Here is a 20,471-nt window from a genome sequence, read left to right as displayed (position 1 = left end):
TTATTTACATTACAATAATGCAATACATGCGTACTTTTTCGCATGGGTATATCAGAAGTATCTGAAATGCCAATAAATGAGATTTTACGAAATGTTTGAAATATTCTTATGATTAAAATGAGGCTTTTTTAATATTATTTAATCAAGACAATGAAGGTGTCATCTATTTCATCATGACACTTTTTGAAATGCATTTTAAATAAGGTAGGTCCTAGGCCTACACGAGTTGATCCTCTTGACCCATACTTGAAGTTGTCCCCAAGTGTTGCCCCGCTCCCATCATCATGCACTCTGTCAATCCAAGGAAAATGTGAATCCTACTTTGGTAAACCTAGGAGTCCAATTAGAAGCGGAGAACGAACAATATTGAAATAGTTCCTTACATTCACATGAACATGCTTGTTTAATTAACAGTTTCACACTATGACTTTTGTTCGAAATTTCATTCTAAGAAATTTTCAGATTCAATGATCTGATTAAACAATTTGTGTGCACACTAAATACCTTTTTAAAATAACTGGCAGGTTTCAGTACATATTTCAGCTGAATTTCAGGCTGTGCTTTGCTGGTACCAAGAATCAATTTTTAGATCCCTTGATTTATATTGTGTTGGTTTGGTTTTTACTCATCGTTCGGGGCCATTTACTTCTGCTATATTTCTCATCAATGTTGGTGTGTTGGCCAGGGTTGGCCTGCGTAGTTCAGGCGAGCTTCACTCATAGTATCGATTGCCTAACTACCGGCGCGACTACATTTCGGTACTTTCCCGTCTGTGTGTCTTGCGTTCGACACTGGCTTGCTTTCCTTTGCTTATTGAAAATTGCTTCATCCAAAGGAACTCCTAACGCCAATCCGTGAGATTTCCTTGTATTCTAACATCTATTTTTATACCTTAAGTGAAATTAATAAAAATCTGGCGCCCTAAAAAGTATTTAAACTGTGCATGAAGGACCTTCTAGCATTTCATTCAGCAATCTTCGTTCAGCAAACGCATTTCACAGAAACATGGCATTATCCTACAGCAATATCGAAGCGTGCCTCGTTAAGCCAGTCAGTGAGAAGACAGCAGAGACCCAAGATGACAATTTAGACGTTGCATCCAAAAATCATCCTGGAGCATGGCACCTGATTCAGCTGGTCCTGCACATAGTCTCGTTTGCAACAATCATTTGGCTTGTGGTTCAGGTGCTACACCTTCAAAAGGAACTAGTTCAGCTCAGCACCGTCAGTTTGCGCCAGTCCGGTATGATGGAGGGCAACTCAAGTGACCCAATTAGTATCAATCACGTGAGTAGCCTGAACACCTGAATATATTTACCCGTTGAGTTCTAATAAGTACCCCCGATAGCCCTAATCGGAGGAACCAACGCCATGGAATTCTGTAGTCAAGTTCACAATTAAAAGGAAACTTTATAGACGTGATCTTTGTTAGATGGGATGGTTGTTATGGGAACTGGTCTGAAAGATGCCTTTCGTTTATACCATAAACAAAATATCTAGGTCCATTGCTTAGGCGATATGCCTGTAAAATAACCATCCGTAGGCCTACTAGAATTGCCATTGGAATTTCAATTTGCAGTAGTTACATTATACCCATGTATAATTAAATTGAAAATATGTTGAGAAATTGCGGAACTCACTGGATATTTTGTGTGAGATGCGTTAATACAGCTATATACAACAATTTGTTTTCACTGACATAAGCAAAACGACTATTTAACATAATATCCGAGCGATTTGGGTTGTAAGAAAGATGCAGACCTACCAAGCCTCACGCATTTGGCGTGAGTCACACACCTCAGAGTCAATTCACACGCTCTCACGCCGGCACACTCATTATCTCACGCATAACGCTAAATAATTGTTCCAAGTATATATATTGGGCAGTTTTTGTGACTGGAACTAGAAACAAAGTTTCATGGTTAGGTTAAGCCCTTTGCTACTTTGATTCTGGCAAATTAAGATCATAAAAATAGCGCTATACGCTGCGTGGATGAGACACTACAATACCTAGAAGAAATTCGTCTCATTTGTCAAAATTCTTCCGGGGACCATCGCTAACTGCATTGACCAGTTTGCAGGTCTGTAGTTGCATAATTTCTTGCTAAATTTTCACCTTGCGTTTTAAAGATTTTTGGGAAAATCGGGAAATTGTGCTACTACATGTATTTCCAAACTTCAGTGTTGTATTCTAAAAAAAAAAATAGTTTTGGGTATGGGTTTTTAGGGTAAAAAAAAGTGAAATGTTCAAGTGCTGCAAAATATTACAATGCATCAAATGTTGGTAAGCATAAGGAAACATTTTACCATTTTATATAAAATACAACAATTTCCAAAACCCAACCTCATTTCTTACTAACCATGGAGGTTCAATTGACACAGGCCCTACACGAAGAGAACGGATTCAATCAATCCAAACCTCAAATCCCATTTATACTCTGTGACTGTGTGGATTTTCCCCTTTATTTTCAGGGTCTGATAGGCTAAGCCATTTTCTGAGGTCTTATCAGCGTCAATCGACAATAGAAATTTACTCCAGCGGGTTGACATGGGTTTTTAAAAAGTTAATAGTCATTTAATGCTTTTAACATTGGACATAAAAGTGTTGGTACTTTTTGTGCATAATGTTAAACTGTATTCATATAGGCTGCTGTGCCCGTGTTTACATGAGCACGCATTATTATGACCTTCTTTACGGCTGAGATTTTTTTTTGACCGACCGGCCCTATACTTCGTAGAAAAAAAAACAGAACCAATTCATAGAAGTAAAAACTAAACGGTACAGGTATCAGTTTCTCTTTAGATGAGTGTTTCATAAAAACACAATTAAAGTAGCGTTCCCCGTGCTGCTGGTAGTTCGATTTTCATCCCGAAAATATACTCCTTTTCTAAAGAGCATTTTTTGTAGCAATACAAAATTTGTTGCCTTTTAAATGAGACATCGACTGACCAAAATCGTCCCATGTTTAGATATTGAATTAAAGTTTACATTTTCTTATTATTGGCTGCCAGACAGTGGCGTATCCAGCTTTTGACGTCAGGGGGGCAACTGCACTCGCACATTCGCACTAATAATTATGTGGACATGTTGTTTTTCTCCGTACACTTGGCCTCCGTAAAATTAAAAAGTGGGGGGGGGGCCGTTTGGTACCCTTCTTCCAAAAATGGGGGCACTTTTCAAAACAGACCGTGCATACTGGCAGATAAATGCCAATTTTCAAGGCGCATTGTAAAAGTTTTGGAGCTCCGTTTTCTTTCTTTTTCCATGACAGAACTCTAAAAAAAAAAATTCCGCCAGTGAGGGCAAGGTGCCCCCTCCCCTCTGGCTACGCCACTGCTGCCATCAGACAGTCATTCCATTCGAGTGGTGTAGGCTGTTTGCCGCCCAACAATTAGTATCGATATAAATGCACCGACCAATCAGAAGGTCGCAGGCGTACGTATATGTTGTTGGAATATGAAATACAAGTTGAAATTCATGTAAAGAAAAAAAGTGAAATTTGTTAAATAGCACGTGGAACGCTTTGTATAGTATTATTATACTACAGGGTAAGTTTTTTTAAAAAGCGGAACCCAAACCTCAAAAAATATTTCATATTTCAACAAAATATGCAGCACCAAAGTATGATGACTGGAAAGTCCATTTCATAAACTTCATAAACTACTTTTAGATTAAAAAACAAATACTTAAATTGATTGATCTGTTCAAGGTATATCACCATTTAAACACAATGAACCTAAAACCTCTTTCGTCCAAAAATGCGATTTCAAGAATAGTCGTCACGATTGTCTTCAAATATTACCAGCGATAAAACCTCAGTTTAAAAGTTAAACATATTCAACAAAGTCCTTTTGAAGGCCCGTCGTATATAGGCTAGCTCCCCTAATCCTAACGTATTCCTGTTCGCGTTCGCTTTACCGCCGAGCGTAAACCGACGTTTAGATGTCAGAAAAAAGCCTGGATATTTGAAAACGGTTCAAGTTGCTTTCCCCGTGCTAGTTTAGAGTTTCATCTCGAAAAAAGTCCTTTTTGCCCCATTTTTTAAAGGTTTGTATAGCACTACAAAACTTATTCACTTTTGAAGGAGTTATCAATGTTTTTGTTATTACTTTACTATTTCGAATTTTTGGCTGTCAGACAATAATTCCATTCTCGTGGGGAAGCCTGGTTCCCACCCCACAAAACAAAAACCAGTTTCTTTAATGTATGGACCCAGGAGGGACACTGCAGCTTCATTCATCCAGGGGATTACCTGTAGGGCGATCTCATTACGATAATCGTAATCTGCACGTAATGTTTCATTTGTATTTAGTGTGATTTTGTGTATATAATCACTTGTTTACTTATAACAGACGAAACCCCACGATATTGGCGAAGGGTCTCGGATCAGACGTCAAACCGGCTACGGGAATTCACAGGGTAAGTCTGTATTATCTCTTTGGGTTACAACCCTCAGAATTTCTTCGTTGCATAGAATATCTGTCAACCAAAAAGGGCTGCGATTTAAACCCAATCCTCTACGTTTACCACTCATGTTGACATCCTTTTGCGATAAGTTCTTTTAATAGCTGCGGGATAGCAGCTCAACAAATCATCATGTTTCTTCGTTAGTTAGTTAGTTAGTTAGTTAGTTAGTTAGTAACAGTGGCGTAGCCATGAATTTTTCAGTGGGGGGGGGGGGGGCGCTGGGGGGCTGGAACATTTCATTGGGGCGTCATGTAGATCAATGATAATTTTTTTAAGAAACTCAAAATCTCAGTGGGGGGCGACTGGGGGGCGACTTGAAGGTTTCATGGGGGGCTGAAGCCCCCCCCCCCCCCCCTAGGCTACGCCACTGGTTAGTAACAAACGTTGACATTGTCTATTGCTCCTACATATTTTTACCGATTTCAATCAAACTTAGTCAAAAGTATCAGTTGCGCAGCCCCAACATGTCATGTGACCAAACTGGGGTCAAAGGTAATCACGGGGTCACTAGGGTCAAAAACCTGATTTTTTTTTTCTCAGAACACTACTCCTTCCAAAATTACATGACACAATCAAGTGACTCATGCATGAACACGAATTCGTTGGCCCGCAGCTTCCGAGATATTTCCGATTATGAAACCAAGGATTCCTCAAAGCTCCCTATGCACTGTAGCTCGCAAGCCTAAAGAAACCTGTAGACACGAGACAATGAGAAGAAATAACAGTTTTAGAGGTGGGAAAGGCCCAGAAGAATATTGTGGGGAAATCCCACGGAATCAGACGGGGACACAAAACCCAATCCACATTTTGGCCCAGGCGGGATTCGAACTCCTGGTCACAGCGGTGAGGAAAGTACTGCAACACCAACCTGACTCCCCTAATGTGAGCAATGGGACAATCATCGTATAACATAATTATTGCGCACATCGAGCTTAGAGTGTTAACAACATCCCCCTCTCCGTTTATGTATTTATTTCTTCTTTATACTGGGCGGCCCATTCAGTCCTTTTATCAGAACTGATCTCCCATGGGTCCCAGTAGGAGTAATAATACAATAAAACATGATTTGAATAATAAAATTGATAAAATCAAATTCTAAGTACATGTACATGTATGTATTATATATTCACATTGCACAGTATGAAACAAACGTTATTTTAAAAACGAAGATCATAAAAGTTGCTTAAATTTAGCGTTAGAAATTGCACCTAACAAATAAACATAAACATTAAAAGTCAACTCATCTAACAGCTAGTGCCCAACAAAAGGCACATTATTCAACCCCTCAGACATCACTATTGCATATTTGATGATCAAAATTAAAGAAAATCAATTAAACAAATCATCAATAGCCCAGCTAGTTCGGAGTCAAAATGGTTGATAATGGTCCGGACAGTTGTGGGAAATGGATCTTTTACCCTAGCTGGCAGGTTATTCCAGGCTTGGACAACCCGATATTGGAAAGTTTTCCTGCCAGATTTGGTTTTAGGAAGTGGCAGAATAACATTCCCCATAGTATATACTACAGGGCGAGTAAAATAAAAAAAAGCAGTACCCAAACCCCAAAATTATATTTCATATTTGAAAAAAATTTGAGCACCAAAATAATAATGATGAATGGAAAGCCAATTTCAATAGCTACTTTTAGATGAAAAAGAAATTACTGAAATTGGTCAATCCTTTCAAACAATATCATCATTTAAATACAATGACCCTAAACCTGTCTCGTTTAAAAAATAAAGATTTCAAGAATCGTTGTCACAATTGTCTTTAAACATCACCAGCAATAAAATCTCAGCAATAAACTGCAAACGTTAAAACTATTCAACAAAGTCCTTCTGAAGGCCCGTCTTTTAAAAAAAAAAAAGTAGATTTTATAAATCATATTGTTTGCCTAACCAAGGTTGTTAATACAGATATTGTGTGTACAGTTGGTGATAATTGATGAAACAAATATTCTGTGTCATTTTCTTTGTTCCAAGCAGCAAAACACACAATAAATAGGTTTTTTTTGGACGAGACAGGTTTTTTAGGGTCATTGCGTTAAAATGGTGATATTCTTTGAACGGATTGAGCAATTTCAGATTTTTTTTTTTATCTAAAAGTAGCTTTTAAACTTGGCTTTCCAATCGCTATTATTTTGGGGTTTTTGGAGGTACCGGGGTTTTTTTTGGACTCGCCTTGTAGATCTTGTGCGATGTTTTGTTTTACTTGACTAGCCTTTCGACAAAGTCATCGTGACCTTTAGGCCTACTCGGTGGATTGAACTCGGTGGATTGATTTCTCAGTAAATGTATTAACTGAGAAATCAATCCACCGAGTTCAATCCACCGAGTAGCGGAGGCTATACCTCGAGTAACTCTCACGAGGCCTTTTGAAATTGTCAAAATGTCTCGGGTTTTTTTTCTTTGAGAATTTATCTACTTTTTAGGGTTGAGAAAGACGTATGTGAACAATACGATAAGCGGTGATCGGTCAAGCGATAAGAACTGCATGTTGTATCTCAAGTCTCCCTTTTTAACCGTTGAGGGGGTACTTGCGCGCAGAGACCATAGACACCCCGCCCACTTCTAAGGACGTCATCGAAGTTTCTACATTGTTCCCCATTTGTGTATAGGAGTTTAGTTTCTTAAATTCGTGGTTCCATTACTGAGGTATAAACTGTTTGTTTGTTTTTTTATTTGCAGGCATGAGCTCGAGCTACGGTGATGGCGTAAGTTGTACTTTAATAAACATTTGAACGAACAAGCCAGATCATGCATGCCATTATGACGTCATAATACATCAAATTACAAGCGATATAACAATGGCAAGGTTTTTTTACATTTAATTTATGAACAGTATATTATAATATTACCGACAGCATTAATCCCTCCTCCCTCCTCCCTCCTCCCTCCTCCCTCCCCGTTTTTCGAATATCCCCAGCTGCTGGTTAGCCACCACCACCACCCCACCCCCTCCCCTCCCCACGGCCCCACCCCAAGAAAATAGGTCAGCCGATGTAATTTCATCTTTACTTTTAATTTGCTGCAGGATTGTTGCGATGGTTGTTACGGTTGCGATGGTTTCCCATCATTTCATGTCACCGGTGTTCAGCAGCCCGAAATAACATCCGGTAAGCCATATTTGCTTTGAACAACTCGTTTTGGAGGAAACAAAACGCAACTCTCAGCCTAACCATTTGTTAAATCATAGTGCACATTACTTCCCTGTTTGCTTCCAAAACAGTAGCATTATTCTTGTTTTTGACCGGATAAAGTATTTCTAAAAGGCATATACATTTTGAATCTGGAAAAAATGGCTTGATCTTGACATGTATTCAAGATATGAGGCAAGTGCTGGCGCATGTTTGTAAAATCGAGTAACGATTGAAGATGCACACGTGGTTGTGAACATGTAGGTTCCTTATGGGTAGGGAACACAATGGAACAATAGGTTCTATCTAGACGCTACGGAATTTGAACTAAGTATAGACCTTTCTATTGTTTGTGAATTCGTGGTTGGCAACATATTTTTCCAGGAAAGGCATCATAACGCCCTTAATACGTAGAAAACGGCATGTTTAGGAATTACTGTGTAGCTTTGTCGACCGTTTCATATTTTTCACATTAAAATAACATTTTGGAATTTTTTTAATATTAAGTAGTGTACATTTTTAGTTTGGCAACCCGTGGTTTGTTTTACTAACCACGCGTAGAAGGTCTTTAAAGGGAATATACAACAATTGCAACATCAAAAAAACAAACTACCGAATTAGTATGAAATACCTTACTAAACTGTTAGCGAATGACAGTCGAAAGCATCCTGTAAAATCACGGCACCTGGTTTGCTGTCATTTTCAAGAAAAGTGGTATTTTTGTATCAATTTCCAACGCTGGTCGGCCGACCAGTGTTGGAAAAAACCTGACTGTTTTCCAACTACTTCCCCCAATTTACCTTATTTATTCAGTTCACATGTTGTTTGCAATTGGTTACACGTCTGGGAACAGGTGCAAGCCAGCTAGCTAGTTCCATGCCCTTACAATTCCCTAAAGTCTATAAATTGCTCCGTTTCATCTTAAGTGGGGTTAGGGAGGGAACCAGACTACATGAACATGGTTGTTTTTCTTGGTTGTTCCACAAAACTTGTCAGTGAAACTATATTTTTTTTATGAAATACCAACCCCCAAATCCATCAATTTCTGAAAATTACTGCAAAAACAGATGTTGTATATTCCCTTTAAGTGAGTATGTAAACACGGGTAATCGTGGACTAGGGACAGAAGGGTCAGGGCACAAACCAAGGGTCCACGATTGACCGATAGTCCACAAGTGAAATTCGTGTACAAAACCCAGCGGCGTAGCCAGGGTTCTCATCCTAGAGGGTGTGGGGGGCTTAAGGTTACATCTGTACTGAAAGGTATAGACAGATTTTTTTTTCACCAGACACCCGACTTCCGTAAAATCAAATAGTGTGTGTGTGTGTGTGTGGGGGGGGGGGGGGGGGGGGGGGCTGGACACCATCTTCCCATGGGAGCTCTGTTCCACGAACATTTAAAATAAACATCCAGTCGCGAAAAGAAAGGGTTAATTGGTGAAAAATACGCACAAAATCGCGGAAGGGACATTAGGTTCTTCCAGCTAATCATGGTAACTCATACGCTGTGCTTTTCCCTGGTTGCTAAATTTCCGGGGGGGGGGACTGCCCCAATGAGAGCTGTTGCTAAAAGTTAGAAAGGAATGAGGATTAGGGACAATAGGGGGTCCACGATTTCCGGTGTTTACAAAGATACAATGCAATACATATTTTATTTCATCACAATTAAAAGTCTTTAAAAGTGAAATTCTTCTTCCCAATTGTGTACATGAAAACAATATACGTTATTTTTAGACACGTAACAATTTTCATTAGTCGACAACTTCAGTTTATGAAAAGGTAATAAGTATAAGATCACAAGCAAAAAAAACCTACTTTGAAAAAAGAGAAGCTTGAAAACAAAAAGCTTATTTTTATAAAAAGTATTCAAATTTGCATGCTGATATGCTAGGTTATTATAGACACGTGAAAATTTACATAAGTCGAAAACTTTAGTTTATGAAGATGGGTCCCCAATTTGGCGATCGTGTACAAACATATGGGAGGTCTTCCTAATGAGTACAAACAAAAGAGGGACAATAGGGGGTCCTCGATTGCAGGCAAATACACACTTGTGTGTGTGTTGTGTGTGGTTAGTTTAGGGATAATCTAAGGTCAGGCCAAAAAAAAAAAATTCGGTCTCTGGTCAGACCAAAGTTCCGGAATTGACGGCCACTCGGCTTTTTTTTTTTTTTTTTGCTTTTTTTTTCTTCTTCAAGCTTGGATTGTACAGACAAGGTATGTACTATTTTGCTTTTTTGGTGTCCTCATGTACATTGGTGACCTCCATAATTTGCCTTGGTGCTTTCGATCATTTGCCTTGGTGCAATTTCCCATTCCTTGGTGCTCTTTGGTAAAAAAAAATTGAGGAGGTGCGGAAATAGAGGGCGCTGTTGGAGCTACCGCGGAACATTTTGAAAAAAAAAAGATCGACGCGCATGATTAAAATCGACGCGCGCGCTGACCAGAGACCGACTTATTTTTTTTGTTTGGGCCTAATGGACACACCCTGTGCAAACATTCAAAATTCGAACTGACAGAATATTACGAAATATCCTGCTTGATTGTACGTTAAAGGATCAAGCAGCCTGTGAAATCCTAACGCCTTGAATGCTCTCATTTTCGAGAAAGGGGAATTTATCAATTTCTTTGCGATAGTAAAGACCAAATGGTGTCTCGGATTTTTTTTCTCTCGAAATACTGCCCCAATTAACTTTGGAATCGTTTGCATATCCGTGAATGAGAAGTGAATGTCTCTGGTGACAAATTGGGGATCATGCCACAGTAGTATGCACGTCAAAACGTTTTAATGAACATTTTGGAGAGGGAGGGCTTTCAACGGAAGCATGTATTGTCACAGTTTTCACTGTATGATATCTACTGAGCTGTAAGTTCGACAGGTTTGTTTATTAAGAACCTTCTTCAGATATTTTTGTATTTCTTGTTCCTTAAAACGGCAAACACATCTTTTTTTGCAACCAGTGCATGTCCATTAGCTTTATAATACGGGGTTCATACATGTAAGCTTAGTATACGCGCTTTGACAAAATAGGTGCATATGTAACTTCAAGAAATGTACGCTGGCCCAATAACGCTTTTCCTCACAGTTTTGTTTCGTTTTGTCGTTGTTTTGTTTTTTAAAGGAAACTGGTTCACCTTCCACACAAGCATGAATGATGGATATTCCAAATATTCTCACGAGAACCTTAAATTTGTCCACAACAAATTCTTTGAGGTAAGTTTTGTATATTTTCAATATTTGAACATCGTTTTGTTCCCATGAACATGACTGTATTCTGGTTATATTATGCTGCTGATGTATTAGTTCGATAATGTTGTTCGCATTATTAATCACTTGTATAAGATCAGTAAGAACACTAGCATTGTGAATGGTTTGTATCAGCATCATGCCGTAGCCGGGGGGGGGGCGACACACCCCCATGAAACCTTGTCGCCCCCCAGTCGCCCCCCCCCCCCTCCATGAGATTTTGAGTTTCTAAAAAAATTATCATTGATCTACATGACGCCCCCCCCCCCCATGAAATGTTCCAGTCCCCCCCCCCCCCCCCCCCCCCCCCCCAGCGAAAAATTCCTGGCTTCGCCACTGGCATCATGGAACAATGTCTTTGCAATGGTAAGCAAACAGTTCTACTATAAAGGAGGCAGTGTGACACTCGTTTTACACTGAACCAACGTCTGGTTCATCTGAACCAACGTCTTACATTTATATGTTGCCAAGTAAGCAAATGAATGTCATAAAAATCATTATAGGGGACCTTCATTCATTTTATTGTTGTTCTACATATTGCAAACAGGTACTCACGCCAGGATACTACTATGTGTACAGCCAGATATGTTATAAAGTGGATGGTTCTTATACTTATGGCCACGATGTAGCTGTGTCGCCCGACTGTGGTAATGGTGACAGGTTCCACATTCTTCGAGTCAAGTCAACACAAAGGTGAGTGACTGTTTTGTCATTTACTTGATTTATGGTTTTCTCCGCAAAAGAGCTTAATTTATATCCATTTCTCGTTATGTGGTATGATGGTCAGTACATAAGCAGGGAAGCCCGAAAGATTAAACTTACTTGCAAAGATAGTCAAAGACCCTTCTATTTCAGTGGAGTTCTGGAAAATTAAATTTATACGCAGTTTCTCAATAGCCCGCATGCGTGCATGCTGTTGCAAAATGGGATTTTGGAAGGGAATGTATCGAAGGTACAAAAATTAACAGCAGAATCATGAACCTAACTTTCGCTTGCCTTTCTTTACGTTGTCTCATCAAAACACTGACATTTCGTCAGTTTTCATTTTCAGTGGGACGGTGATCGCTTGCGCAGGGAAAGTCGCGCTGCCAATTTACTCAAATTACACATTTCGATTCCAGCGAAATCGCAACAAAGTAATGATACATAGGACATCACATTTCCTTCAAATTTGCACGAAATATGAACCAGACATTGTTTGGCGCCCTTTCCATTCCGCCGAATAATTCTCTCTACAATGACATCATGGGCCTACGAAATTATTAATTGCCAAAGCATTAACCTTCAAGTTTTCTATGTATACTTATCTGCAGAACGGATGCTGTTGAGCCCGATCTTGAGAACACAGGCTACGCAGGAGGCGTATTTTATCTGGCAGCAAATGATAGGCTTGGTGTACGCCCTCTACCGGGCCAAAGTGTGCCACTTGACTACCAGGATAGCATCGCACAGACCAGCTATTTTGGCGCTTTTTTGTTGGCACCAGACAGGCACGTCGAGGTCAATCCAGACCTAAGCCCGTGCACATAAACACATGCCATACTAAAGGAATGGTAGGGCCTACATGTATATAGCTTTATTACTTTATTGCTCAGATGAATTCATTTTTTTTTTAAGTTCAAAAGACTGTTAATTGTGGATTTTGAATGGGGTCATTATTTCTCAGTTATACTTGTAATTGTAGACTTATACAATAGCAATAGTTAGCAGGCTCAATCCATGCATCCGTATTTTTAACAATTGCGTAATTGTATATTAATGTATTGCATATCATAAGTGCGCTAAAAGATCTTTGTTTATAGTGAAGTCAATCCAAATTTATGTTCCAAGACACAGATATTGTTTAAAATGTGTGAATGAAATTGAAGCAAAATGTTAGTAATAGTCTTTAGTTGTTTATTGAGTTATGTTATTGTATGGCAAGTAATTCGATTGTACTGAAAGGTTCAAAGAAGAGTAAGCGTTTTTTGTGCAAAGAAATATAAAAATATATATATATAAACCCAGATGATTATCCGCGTTAACTCCGAAAACAGTACTGTAAATATTATAATACATCCCTAATGTCAAGGTCGATGTCGTGTTCTAAGTACAGATAGTTTATGCATTGTAATATATATATATATACACGGGTCTGAAGTATTTAGTCAACTACTCCTTATTATTCGATTTCTGCAACCCTTGATGTTTTGCTCTCAAGCCCTGCTCAAGAAAATTTTGGAGCAAAGGCTCAGTCATAATGTACAAGGCCAACTCCAAGGCTTTGACCGGCAAGGCCAAGGCTTTGACCCTTAAGGCTAATAGCAAAGGTTTCGACCCTCAATACCAATAGCCAAAGCTATGGCCCTCAAGGCCAAGGCTTGACCCTCGATGGGAAGGCCAAATCCAAGGCCCTATTCATAACTATTAGTTTTTAAAAATGAGTTACGTCATGACAAATTGCTGGTATTAAGTAAAAACATCTGTATTTAGTTGCAGTCAGAACATTTTTTATAGGTATCATGTCTGATTAATGTCAAAATTTAAGTTCAGGAATTCCACTTTCATATCAAATGGTACCAAAAATGTTTCATTCGAATTAACTGTGTTTCTGGAATTTAGGTTTTCCTGACCAATTTCCCGAAACGTTCATTCACTTCTGAAAATCGGTTTCAATTCAACGACAGTTCAATCGTTTTCATTGTCCGTGCATTCGGTTTTGAGAAACAGACGGCCAATTCCGTTACCTGTGCATTCATTAACGCAAGCATACCTTTTCTAAATTGATTTCAGGTACAGCTAATTTGATTGACGGTTAATGAAAAAATGAAAACCCCTAATTGTATCTGGTGCCAAAATGCAACCTTGCGCAGAGTGACCTGCTGCCCTTTGGGCCCCAGGTAACCGAATTTTTTGGAAAAATAAATAAACTGAGGGCCAATGACGGTCACCTTCCATCTAATCCTCATTCGACCCTTGCCAAATAAGCTGGTTCAATGAACTTTGCAGCCAGGGCTACACCCAGGCCGTGTCAACTTTCGACCAGGCCTCCTGCCAAGTCTCATTGTAACATCAACAAAGAGCTGTAACTTGACACTGTCATCTCCCTTCATAACTGCATACCACAGCCGCCAGTCAATTATCTTTCCAGCGCACTGTCTGGCAACTGTCTGGACACTGTCTGGCACGTGGCTTTTTGTTGTATTGCTATGAATGGGGTCTTGCGTAGTGCGGGAAAGTACCTGCTGCCCAAAGGGCAGCAGTTGACGAGTTGTTGTAAAGTTTTTTTGTAAACGCTGCGCAAGGTTAAACTAAAAGTGAAATAGAATGGTAAATGTTTGAAATCGCCCTTTAAATGCGACACAGATGTCTTGTAAACGAATCTGCATGGACATAAACGAAAGGTGCTGCTCAATCACGTATTGATTGAACTGAAATGGAATCGAATGTTCTGGTAGCGAAAATTAAACGCGTGTTCAGAGCGATTCTCAAATTCATACGAAAATGAATGACAGATTTTCAGAAGTGAGTGAACATTTTAGGAAATTGGCCGGGAAAACCTATAATAAAAGAATATTTTTCTTCCTCATAGTGCCACACACATTAGAAGTAATCTCAACCAAGTTTTAAAACAACGGGAAAATCTCAAATGACTAACTTTGTAACTTATTGTATGTGTGACTATTAAATGCTTTTATGACACTTTTATTCAGTATTTGATCAGTGAAGTTATTGTTTGGACAATAATGCATGTAAACTCACCGTCACCACGAAGTAACCTTAATCCCGCACTCATTTTTATTTGGGGGATAAACATTTCTTGAGAAGGGCACTTGCACATCCATACATCCATTTTTTTCTCCGGACACTTTGCCTCCGTTAAATCAAGGGGGGGGGGGGGAGAAGGGGCAGGCTAGTACCATCTGTCGATGGGGGCGCTGTTCAAAGCCGATGATTATGCACACTAACGGACAACAATGGTGCTTTTCAGAGAGATACATGCGCGAAATTAAAAAGAAAAGGGCACCCAGTACGGCCGATGGGACAAAAAAGGGAGCAAGTTCTTTTTTAAAATGGCACTTGTTCGGAAAAAAAGGCACTTGTTTAAAGACGGGCACTCTTTACAAAATAGGGGGGGGGGGGTAAGCGCTGGTGAAAAAAAGGGAATTTGAATAGAGAAAGAGACAGTCTTTACAAAGTATTAGGGCCCCCCCCCCCCCAGTGGCGTCGCCAAGGGGGGGGGGGGCCAGGGGGAGGCACGTCCCCCCCCCCTGGAAAACCTAGTGCCCCCCCCGAGTGCCCCCCCATCAAATGCTGGTGCCCCCCTATCCTCTGCAAAATTCTGCGCGTTGTAAAAATCATTACCTCAAAAATAGCAATTTCTTGAGATATCTTCAGATCGAATTTAGCATCAAATGTGGCACCATTTTGCATCAAGCCCATCCTCCGTATGCGAAAATTTTCCACCCCCTCCCCTTAGACCCCTTCCCCAGGACGGCGATCCGTATCCACCTAAGTGCCCCCCCCCCCCCATCAAATGCTGGTGCCCCCCCCCTGTGCCCCCCCAGACTGAAAAGTCTGGTGACGCCACTGCCCCCCCCCCGGTTGGCTACGCCTATGATTTTGCTGCATTGTCTGAAAGAGGGGATCTTGATTGACACGTTAATGTATGGTTTGTATTGAACAAAAAAAGACTCTCTCAATGAGTTATCAAAAGTAACCAATGATAAGTCCACTTCGTGAAAACTACAAAAATCAGATAACGCTGCATGTGTTCGAGTTTTCACGAAGTGACGCTAGCACCCGAGTGTATAAGCTATAGGCTTAGCGTTACTTCGAGAAAACGCCAGAAGTGAGTCGTGCATATCACGTGACATTTTGTGTGACTTCGTGAAACGCAAAACCCGTTTTTGACGCGTATATGATATATGATAATTTATTGTCCACAATAAGCATGCGGAAATTTGCTTATATATAAACATATAATACTATACATACATACTTAATTGTCCGCTCATAATACCGACGCCTCATAGGTCCGAGACGCCTCATAAGTTCGGTAAAATCGCATCCCCTAACCAAATAAAGGCCCATAAGTCAGACGCCTCATAGGTCCAACGCCTCATAAGTCCGACGCCTCATAGCTCCGACGCCTCGACAAATTAAACGCCTCGTTTTTCCGACGTCGGACTTATGAGGCGTCGGACCTATGAGGCGGAATAAATAAATGTTATGCCTCATAAGTCCGACGCCTCATAAGTCCGAAATTTCGGACTTATGAGACGTCGGACCTATGAGGCGTCGGACTTATGATACTGCCCCCATTTGCAATATTGTACATTTGCAAATATATCAAACACTAAATTGAACTTATGACTAACAAAAGCTTAATTAACAATGTGAATAACCAATAGAAGGAATGAATACCATTAAAAAAATTCTATATACTATAATAATATACCAAAAAACCTATAACTAGAGGTTCGCCTTTGTTGAGTTACAAACGCAGAGTGGTTGGGCAGACAGCCTTTTCATTATACACTGCCCAGTTAAGTTAGTGGAACGAAGGATCACGAAATTAAAACCCTCCAGTACAATAAATTATTTTGTTACAAAAATGTATCTTTAAAGGTGTGATAAATTTCAGTAAACATTGTATACCCGCAAAAACGTTATTTCTGGTTTGATGACGTCATCTGTGAAAAATGGTATACTGATAAACTTCGGAGAGGATACATTTTGATTGTGACGTTAAAATAACGTATGAAAATATGGGAAATATAATTGTTTGTAATAACACCTAACTTCCGGTTTGATGACGTATTAATAACACCTTACTTGCGGTTTGATGACGTCACAGCATTAGAGATCCAAAGGTGAACATTGTAATGGATATCATTCTTTGGACTACGAAGATACGACAGGGATCAAATGATAGAATTTAATTTAAAATAGGATCCTTTTCAAATTCTCCTAAAAGTAACTTCCGGTCTGATGACGTCATGAATTTGAAACCTTGCCAATTTACCTGTGGTTAATCAGAGAATATCAAGGGGCAATTTTGTAAAATTTGAACGGATGGTTTTCAAATTAAAGAAAGCAAACACTATTTTATGTGCCGCTAGGGGGCGCCCTTTTGAAAGATGACGTCATCACACTTTTTTTTGTGACTGGCATTCCTCACTAAACACTTTCATAATTTATATGTGTGTAGTAAAATGCTTCCGTTTTGAGTTACATTCAGTTTTGATTGCACTTCCGGTAACACCGGAAGTGGAGGTCAAGCGGTTTTGTGTCCGGGGACAAGAAATGTTTCGCACGGCATAGTAACGCAGAATGGTCGGGAGGCAATTTGTTCATGAAACACTGCCGAGTTAAGTTATGAATATCTTTATGTATCAACAAAGGATCACGAAATTAAATCCTTTCTATCACAATAAATTATTATTCCCTTTCGGATGATGACGTCATCACACTGTTAGGACTTGCACTTCTCACTAAACACTTGCATAATATATATGTCTGTATTAAAAATGCTTCCGCTTTTGCGTTATATTAAGTTTTCATTGCACTTCCGGTAACACCGGAAGTGAAGGTCAAGCGGTTTTGTGTCCGGGAACAAGACATGTTTCTCACGGCATAGTCTTCAACCACAGGAAAAAACGAACACGATTCTCTATTTACTTCAAAAGATATAGCGCCAACTATTTTGTCAAAATTTGCCCTTGAATCGCTTGTAATTTGATACCTGATGACGTCATGATGACGTTACAAAATTTATAACATCTTCGTAACATGGTACAAGTTCACACTAGGTTTTAGGATCATACCGTAAACCGTTTGGAAGAAACGGTGCTTTGTTTTGATTTCAGGCTAATGTCTTCATTTTGAATTCACCTAAATTTGACCTTCCGGTAGAACCGGAAGACAAGATCAAGCTAGTTCACGTACGTGACATAAAATGTTTATCAAATAATGGTCTATCTGATTACAAGGTTGGAACATGATTGATCATTCTGTTCAAGAGTTATAGGTGACAGAAGATCGTCATTTTTTTTAACGAAAATCGCTTGTAATTTGACACCCGATGACGTCATAATGACGTCAGAGTAATATGCACCACTTAGAATGAGGGTCGATATCTCGTCACCGACACCACGAAGTAACACTCTACCGTGTTAAAGCCTAGTTTTTTCGATTTTCAGTTTTTTGGATTTTTAAACATTATTCATCAAGGCCTACCATTGCACGAAGTTTCAAAGCTTCAAAAGCTTTACTTTAATAATTACGCTAAGTATCCATGGCAACTTTTGCGCAAAAGTGACAATGTTCGTTTTCACGAAGTAACATCAAGTTCCATTTTCCATTGCAATGCATGGCGCGCACTCTGCTCATAAGTGAGCAAAAACGTTTTCACGAAGTAACACTCTTCTTGTAACAAGTTGTATGATGAGCGCGCGCGCGCTGACCTGAAATTGCACTTTCCTCGTGTTAAATACATTGAAGAGTGTTACTTCGTGAAAACGAAAATTTACAGTTTCGCAGCTTTTTCGGTTTCACGAACTAACACTCATTTTTTTTCTCTTATTTCTTGTTTATTTAATACACAAACGAGTGAAAAACAGCAGATTTAATCAATTCAATTCATCAAGTGTCCACAACTAGAAACCCAACTGAAAATACTCTGTCGTTTTGACGCAAAGTGTTGTTTTAGAAAGCGTTCAACTTTAGTTGCCGTTTTCTCTGACTGTTAGTTTTTACTGGTATGTAGATGGTGTTACTTCGTGGTGTCGGTGACGATATATTGAAAGTTACAAGTTCATATCATAAACCGTTTAGGAGAAAACTCTCGGAAACGTGCTGTACGGAAAAAAAGAAAGATTAATCGACCCGTAACAATAATAGAGAGTGGTCGGGTTGTGCCAGACCACTCAAAGAAAGAAAGATTAATCGTATAGCAGATCCAAAGAGTGGTCGGGTTGTTCCCGACCACTCAAAGAAAGAAAGAAAGAAAGATGATTAATCGCAACAACTCCAATCAGTGGTCGGGTTGTGCCCGACCACTCAATGATTCTATCTAGGGATGAGTTTTCTATGGCATGCGTGTGGCTTGCAAGGTGACTACTCGCTGCTGCTATTTTACCTAATTTCGGGGTGCTGAATCCGAATATGATGGTTACCAAGCTGGATTTTTAGTGGAAATATGCCTAATTTGCATAAATATTTAATACCTGTCTTGTAATATATTTGTTCCCATATTTTGGTATATTTTTGGTTATTTTATTTTTTGAAAAGTTTATTTTGGTGATTCTACTTACACTTCCTGACTTCAATAACATTTTCTTAAGCCCGGTTCATACTTCGTGCGAATGCGAATGCGAAGCGAATTCATGAAACGTTCGCTGCGAAATTCGCCCGAGATGAAATATGTTCAACTTTTACGAATTCGCAGCGCGAATACTTGCCACGATGTCACAAATTCGCGTTCGCTTTCGCGCAGAGTATGAACCGGGCTTTAAGCATATAAGTGACTGAATGATTATGACGACATAGTAACAATCCAAGATTTCCTTGAAGTTGTTCAAGTCCCCCACGTTAGGCAACTTTCGCCTAATTTTTAGCCCAATTTACACCCCCCCCCCTGTTTTCCTGTGTGAAGTAACTTCTTGAGGTGTAGCTTGAGTTACCCCAGCCCTATATTATCATTGGGTTTTCATATAGGGCTGGAGGGAATCAACAACATGGACTAGCAGATATTCAAATTGCTTTCGAAAATGTGCCACTTCGCCCCCGTAACACACTAATTCCACCAGGGACTCACTCAAACCTTGCCCGGCATAACCACTACACAGGTCCTTGAAGAATATAACTATCCGCAATGAAGATTCTAGCGTAATTATACGGAAGCGTATGTAGGACATGACCGAAAATATTTTTCGGCTCACTATTTCGCCCGGGCCGATTAGTATTTCCGCCCGGGCAGATTACTATAGGTTTTCCCGGCGAATTTCCGAATTTTCCTAATCAGTTTCATTATCAGCCATTCAATTTCACGTGAGTTTTGCACATGTGGTCAAATTGGGGTTTCTTTTTCATTTTGGGTTCATTCAATTTCATTTTTAGGCAGCCAAGATTTTGCTCTGAATGTTCGTGTTCGTTTTCGGGCATGCTATTTCGTTTTGATGCATTCAACACTTAATTTGTATAGCAGTCTTAACTTAAGTCTTTGCAACCTTTTGACGGTTGACGCATTCAAATTAGCGAACATTTGTGCGCTTATAACGTATAACCGTGCTTTTCGTTTCTTATTGTTTATGGGCAATCGCTTTCATCGTATGGTCATTCAAATTAATAAGATGTTTTAATCGATATGTTTTCTTATTTTCCTCCAAGGTTCATCCCCCCCCCCCAAAAAAAGAAATATCTTGATGACTGTAAAATTTACAATGTTACAAATTAACTGATATGAGGGAAACAAGATGTAACAAAATAATTAATTGAAAGTGACTAAGATAATTTATTTTTCACTGTTGATCTTGTCTACTTGTTTAAACGTTTGATCAAGGGGTATTTTTACGTTGGCACTTTTTTGACGCGCAAGACATCGGGACACGTGTGTTTGGCAACCATCGGGAACACTT

The 20,471-nt window shown here is 39.5% G+C and overlaps 1 protein-coding gene across 1 annotated transcript; it reads left to right on the top strand.

Moving 5' to 3' along the window:
- Positions 1-739: 739 nt before the first annotated feature.
- Positions 740-13,397, top strand: LOC119723834. Its single transcript, XM_038194713.1, has 7 exons — positions 740-1,287; positions 4,354-4,420; positions 7,156-7,181; positions 7,502-7,583; positions 10,727-10,818; positions 11,399-11,544; positions 12,165-13,397. Exons 1-7 carry the CDS (start codon positions 1,006-1,008, stop codon positions 12,379-12,381), a joined length of 912 nt encoding a protein of 303 aa, XP_038050641.1. The 5' UTR covers positions 740-1,005; the 3' UTR covers positions 12,382-13,397.
- Positions 13,398-20,471: the final 7,074 nt, after the last annotated feature.

This window comes from Patiria miniata, unplaced genomic scaffold (assembly GCF_015706575.1).
Source record: "Patiria miniata isolate m_02_andy unplaced genomic scaffold, ASM1570657v1 HiC_scaffold_17, whole genome shotgun sequence".
NCBI lineage: Eukaryota > Metazoa > Echinodermata > Asteroidea > Valvatida > Asterinidae > Patiria > Patiria miniata.
This window is presented reverse-complemented; position numbering and strand designations above follow the sequence as displayed.